Source organism: Myotis myotis, unplaced genomic scaffold (genome assembly GCF_014108235.1).
Source record: "Myotis myotis isolate mMyoMyo1 unplaced genomic scaffold, mMyoMyo1.p scaffold_m19_p_60, whole genome shotgun sequence".
NCBI lineage: Eukaryota > Metazoa > Chordata > Mammalia > Chiroptera > Vespertilionidae > Myotis > Myotis myotis.
Genome location: NW_023416369.1, coordinates 33,600 through 39,659, shown reverse-complemented (window position 1 = coordinate 39,659; position 6,060 = coordinate 33,600). Strand labels below are relative to the sequence as shown.

The window sequence follows — 6,060 nt, the reverse complement described above, 5'->3', positions numbered from 1 at the left end:
CACACTCACACACCTACACACATACATCTACACACACTCTCTCTCTCACACACACACTCACACTCACTCACCTACACACATACACACACACACTCACACCTACACACATATATCTACACACACTCTCTCACACACATACACACTCACTCACACTCACACACCTACACACTCACACACTCACACACCTACACACATACATCTACACACACACTCTCTCTCACACACACACTCACACTCACACACCTACACACATACACACACACACACTCACACCTACACACATATATCTACACACACTCTCTCACACACATACACACACACTCACACTCGCGCACACACCTACACACATACACACTCACACACCTATACACATATCTACACACACTCTCACACACACACTCACACACATACGCACATACACACCCCCTACACACAAATATCTACACACACTCTCTCTCACACACACACACTCACACACCTACACACATACACACACATACATCTACACACTCTCTCACACACACACACACTCACACTCACACACATACACACATACACACACACACTCACACCTACACACATATATCTACACATACACTCTCACACACACACTCACACACACATACACACATACACACTCACACACCTATACACATATCTACACACACTCTCTCTCACACACACACACACTCACACACATACGCACATACACACCCCCTACACACAAATATCTACACACACTCTCTCACACACACACACTCACACTCACACACCTACACACACACACACACACACACTCACACCTACACACATATATCTACACACACTCTCTCACACACATACACACTCACACACACATACACACATACACACTCACACACCTATACACATATCTACACACACTCTCTCTCACACACACACACTCACACACCTACACACATACACACACACATACATCTACACACTCTCTCACACACACACACACTCACACTCACACACCTACACACATACACACACACACACTCACACCTACACACATATATCTACACACACTCTCTCACACACACACACACTCACACTCACACACCTACACACATACACACACACACACTCACACCTACACACATATATCTACACATACACTCTCACACACACACTCACACTCACACACATACACACACACACTCACACTCACACACATACACACACACCTACACACATATATCTACACACACACACTCTCTCTCACATACACTCTCTCACACACACATACACACACACACACTCACACACACACACACACACTCCATGATGGGGTGCGTGTCAAAGAGACACAGGAAGCAACTAAAAGACCGGCAATAGCCAAAGCAGGAAAAACTTGAGCAGCAAAATAAAGCACTATCGGATTCTAGACCCAAGTGTAAAATGAGTGTCAATGGTTCAGCCAATGAGAGGAGAGGAGGGCGCCATCTCCCACGCAGACCCCAAAGCACGGAAGGAGGTCCTGCCGCGCCGCGCTCTCTGAGTGTGGGCTGTCCCCGGCCCTCCCACAGGACGGGGCACCCGCAGACAGTGACCGAGATGGGGCTAGCGAGGTGCCCCGGAAGGAAATGCGCCCAAATGAAGCGAAGTGCAGGGAGATATTGCGGGGTTGTCTGGTTTTCTGGGTCTGTCTTTGGCTGAGGGGTCGGTGGGGCGGATACAACTTGGAACCTCGCCCCTGGCTGCGGCGCCCGGCGCTAGAGGCTCTTCTCCCGGGCAGAGCCGCCCAGCAGGAGGGAAACCCACCCCGGGACCGCAGCGGGCGGGGGATCTGCGGGGGCGGACGCGGGAGCGGCGGCGGCCTGGGCGGGGGGCGGCCTCCCGACGCCCACCGCTCCCTCCAACAGCTAACTGCCCCCCCCCTTGTGCCCCTAGAGAAAGCGGCTGCGGCTGTGGTCGGAGGAGGTGAGTTACTGGTCCCCTCCATCGCCAGCCCCCCGCGGCCTCATCCTGGGGGGGGCTTACCCACCGGCCTGTGGGCTTCGAGCCGGCGGCCCCTCCACCCCCTGCTGCCTGCGCCCCCCTCCACGCCCTGCTGCCTGCGCCCCCTCCACCCCCTGCTGCCTGCGCCCCCTCCACCCCCTGCTGCCTGCGCCCCCCTCCACGCCCTGCTGCCTGCGCCCCCCTCCACGCCCTGCTGCCTGCGCCCCCCTCCACGCCCTGCTGCCTGCGCCCCCCTCCACCCCCTGCTGCCTGCGCCCCCCTCCACGCCCTGCTGCCTGCGCCCCCCTCCACCCCTGCTGCCTGCGCCCCCCTCCACGCCCTGCTGCCTGCGCCCCCTCCACGCCCTGCTGCCTGCGCCCCCTCCACCCCCTGCTGCCTGCGCCCCCCTCCACGCCCTGCTGCCTGCGCCCCCCTCCACGCCCTGCTGCCTGCGCCCCCTCCACCCCCTGCTGCCGGCGCCCCCCTCCACGCCCTGCTGCCTGCGCCCCCCTCCACGCCCTGCTGCCTGCGCCCCCCTCCACGCCCTGCTGCCTGCGCCCCCCTCCACCCCCTGCTGCCTGCGCCCCCCTCCACCCCCTGCTGCCGGCGCCCCCCTCCACGCCCTGCTGCCGGCGCCCCCCTCCACGCCCTGCTGCCGGCGCCCCCCTCCACCCCCTGCTGCCGGCGCCCCCCTCCACCCCCTGCTGCCGGCGCCCCCCTCCACGCCCTGCTGCCGGCGCCCCGCTCCACGCCCTGCTGCCGGCGCCCCCCTCCACGCCCTGCTGCCGGCGCCCCCCTCCACCCCCTGCTGCCGGCGCCCCCCTCCACGCCCTGCTGCCGGCGCCCCCCTCCACCCCCTGCTGCCGGCGCCCCCCTCCACGCCCTGCTGCCTGCGCCCCCCTCCCGCGGGAGGTCACCCGGTCCCCACTAGCTGCCCCTCTAGGGCTTCCTCGTGATGAGCCTGCAGGAGGGGGCGCCATGGCTCATTTCACCCCCCGCCTTTGCACACACAAACCCGAGGCCGGGCGAGGCTGGTGACGTCCGCAGTGTCACCCAGCAAGTGAGAGACCCGCCGGGCTGTGCCGGGACCCCTGTGACTGCCCCACCTGCCCCGCACCCCCACCTTTTTCTTTACCTTGGCACCCCTCCAAGCTGCTGTCTCCCAGGGGCTCAGGGCAGACGGGTAGGAGGGTGCTCAGGGGGTGCGCGCCCGCCGCGTGCCGACCCAGCCCCCTCCCCGCAGCGGTGGCCGTGGGCGCCGTGCCCCTGGTGCTGGGCGCCATGGGCTTCACCGGCGCCGGCATCGCCGCCTCCTCCTTGGCCGCCAAGATGATGTCCGCGGCTGCCGTCGCCAACGGGGGCGGGGTCTCCGCCGGCGGCCTGGTGGCCACTCTGCAGTCGGTGGGTAGGTGTCCTGAGCTGCCCGGGCGGCGGCGCGTGGGGCGGGGAGGGAGGATCTGGGCCAGGGCGGGACTCAGCCTGGAGCCTCGGCCTGAGGGAGGGCCTGTCCTCTCCCCAGCTCCCTGGTCCTTTGTCTCCCCCTGTCTGTCCTCTTTCTGGCTCCCCAGTGAGGTGGGGGGGGGGGGGGGAGGTGAGGCGGTTCGGGGAGGGGGAGGAGAGGAAGGAGCCCACGGCGAGTGATGTCGGGGCTCTGGGTCCAGCTCTACCCACAGCTGACACCTGGGGGGCCCAGGTGGGTCCCCTCACTCTTGGGGCCTCAGGGGCCTCCTGTGTAAAGTGAGGGGGGACCTGTAGGTGGGAGCCTGGGGCCAGCGCTCCTGTCCCCACTTCCCATGAGTTCCCCATCTCCCCTCTCTCTGCCACCCCAGCATCCTCTACCCAGAGCGGAGCCCTGGGGGTTGCAGGACCTACAGGAGGGACCCAGGTGGGGTCTCTGGGTTGGGATCTCCTGAGGGTCCCCCACGCTCACCCTCTCTTCTCCCCCAGGGGCAGCCGGACTCTCCACGCCGTCCAACGTCCTCCTGGCCTCCGCTGGGTCCTTTCTGGGCGCCTTGCTGGGAGGTTCAAAAAAGGCACCCCTTTCCCCTCCAGCCCTTTCCCCTCCCTCAGCTGGACCTGGGGCTGAAGGGGACCAGCCAGGAAAAAACGCACCCCAAGTTAACCCTCCGAACCGCCCCCTCAGCTCAGAGAAGCATCAGAAATAAAGGTCACGTGCACACGGCCTCCCTGTCCTCATTCCTGCAGTCCTGGTTGGGATGTTGTGAATTAGAGGCTCCTGGCCCTGGCCCCCCATTCTCCCAACTGCCTTGGGGGGGGGGGGGGCTGGCGGTGGCGCAGGCAGATCAAGCACAGGATTGGTTGGCAGCAGGATTTGGTTGGTCCTAGTCTTACCAGGGATGGGCTGTGTAACCCAGGGCCACTCACGGGCCTTCCATGGGCCTCTTTGCCCCTCACTCAGTGGTGGGGTTGATAAGGCTCCAGTTGGGAGGCCGGGTGAGGGGTAGCCAGGATGCACGTGGACCCACTGACCCCAGAGCCCTTTGCCCTTCCTCCTCAGTGGGCACTGGACACCCAGAGCTGACCAACACCCCCCCCTGCCCCCCGTCCTGCTGCTTCAGGATTCCGGTGGGGGTGGGCGGAGGCGGGCAAGCAAACCACCAGACAGAGCACCATGCCAGGTGCTCCTCGGGCTCGGGCACTGCAGGGGGAGGAGACTGAGCCCAGTGTCGCTGGAAAATCAAACAGGAACTGACAGTCACCAGCTCCTACCCTGGTGACAAGGCCTTTGGGGTGTCCCTGGGTCTCCACTCACCCCCAAGACGAGATCTTTTCCTGCCAGTGAGGTGTCATTCTCTGGAGTTGTTTGTTTTTAAAAGGATGAGTTGTAAACTAGATTAAAAATAGGAGTTCTGCCCTAGCTGGTTTGGCTCAGTGGATAGAGTGTCAGCCTGCAGACTGAAGGGTCCTGGGTTCTATTCCAGTCAAGAGCACATGCCCGGGTTGTGGGCTCAATCCCCGGTGTGGGGCGTGCAGGAGGCAGCCAATCAATGATTCTCTCTCATCAGTGATGTTTCTCTCTCTCTCTGTCTCTCTCTCTTTCTCTCTCTCCCTTCCTCTCTAAAATCAATAAGAATATATTTTTAAAAATTCACTTACATAAATAATAAATAAAATAGGAGCGCTAAGACTTCCGCTCGCACCCAGTGGATAGTCTTGAGGAGCACTGCGGCATTGTGTAGACGCCGCCACGGCCGTATCCACCCGGAGGGCCGCTCAGAGTGGAGAGCTGGAGAGCGGTCACGCCCAGCACCAAGAGACAGCCCGACAGCCCACACAGGCCTGGCTTTTCCTGACCCCGAGGGGGTGCGTGCAGGCCGGCCGCTGGCCCAGCTGACACAGGACCAACTCATTCACTATGGGCCCTTTCTTGGCTGCGGGTCTTTCCCTGTCTCAGCCTCCATCCCCGTGTGTGCTCCCTGGAGTCACCTGCAATAAAACATTTGCACTCAAATCCTTGTTCTAGGGCAGGGGTGGGCAAATTTTTTTGACTCGAGGGCCACGATGGGTTCTTAAACTGGACCGGAGGGCCGGAACAAAAGCATGGATGGAGTGTGAACTAATATAAATTAAAGTAAACATCATTACATAAAAGGGTACGGTCTTTTTTTTTTCAATAGTTTTATTCATTTCAAACGGGCCGGATCCGGCCCACAGGCCGTAGTTTGCCCACAGCTGTTCTAGGGTGTCAGCCCCACTCAGGAGCCCACAGGGCTGAGCCCGAGAGAGCCACAGCGCCCCATCCGATGGTTCCTGGAACCGGTTCAGGCTGGTCCATCTCCTTCCCTCAGGATGAGACTCAGGCCGGGGGCTCTAAGGCCTGTCTCATCGTGACCCACCTGGTGGGCACCCCCAGACAGGCCCAGGTCTGTCAGAATCCCGGCAGAGAACACAGCTCTGCCCCCCCGGCCAGGCTACCCTGGGCAATGCCACCTGCCGAAGGCCTGGGAGGAAATCACGCAAACCAGCAGATCATCCCTCGGTCTTTGCAATTTGCAATTTCAGTTGGAAAAATGTTCCTTCTCAGTTACGTTTCCTCCTGCTACTCAAGGTGCTCAAGGGCGTCTGCTGGGGCCA

General features: G+C 61.3%; 1 protein-coding gene across 2 annotated transcripts; it reads left to right on the top strand.

Moving 5' to 3' along the window:
• Window positions 1-1,488: 1,488 nt before the first annotated feature.
• Window positions 1,489-4,149, top strand: LOC118659587 (interferon alpha-inducible protein 27-like protein 2). 2 transcript variants are annotated; one of them, XM_036315783.1, is made up of 4 exons: window positions 1,489-1,650; window positions 1,918-1,947; window positions 3,209-3,370; window positions 3,913-4,149. In XM_036315783.1, the coding sequence occupies exons 1-4, from the start codon at window positions 1,611-1,613 to the stop codon at window positions 4,128-4,130; spliced, it is 450 nt and encodes a 149-aa protein (XP_036171676.1). In that variant the 5' UTR covers window positions 1,489-1,610; the 3' UTR covers window positions 4,131-4,149. The 2 variants fall into 2 exon arrangements, with proteins under 2 accessions (XP_036171676.1, XP_036171675.1); XM_036315782.1 differs by having other exon boundaries at window positions 1,489-1,947.
• Window positions 4,150-6,060: the final 1,911 nt, after the last annotated feature.

What these genes read in the sequence shown, in the direction of transcription:
- LOC118659587 (XM_036315782.1), top strand. Translation starts at nt 1,611, where the DNA reads ATGCGCCCAAATGAAGCGAAGTGCAGGGAGATATTGCGGGGTTGTCTG. An exon ending in TGCGGCTGTGGTCGGAGGAG is followed by an intron (nt 1,948 to 3,208) that starts GTGAGTTACTGG and finishes CCCTCCCCGCAG; the next exon opens with CGGTGGCCGTGGGCGCCGTG. An exon ending in GGCCACTCTGCAGTCGGTGG is followed by an intron (nt 3,371 to 3,912) that starts GTAGGTGTCCTG and finishes CTTCTCCCCCAG; the next exon opens with GGGCAGCCGGACTCTCCACG.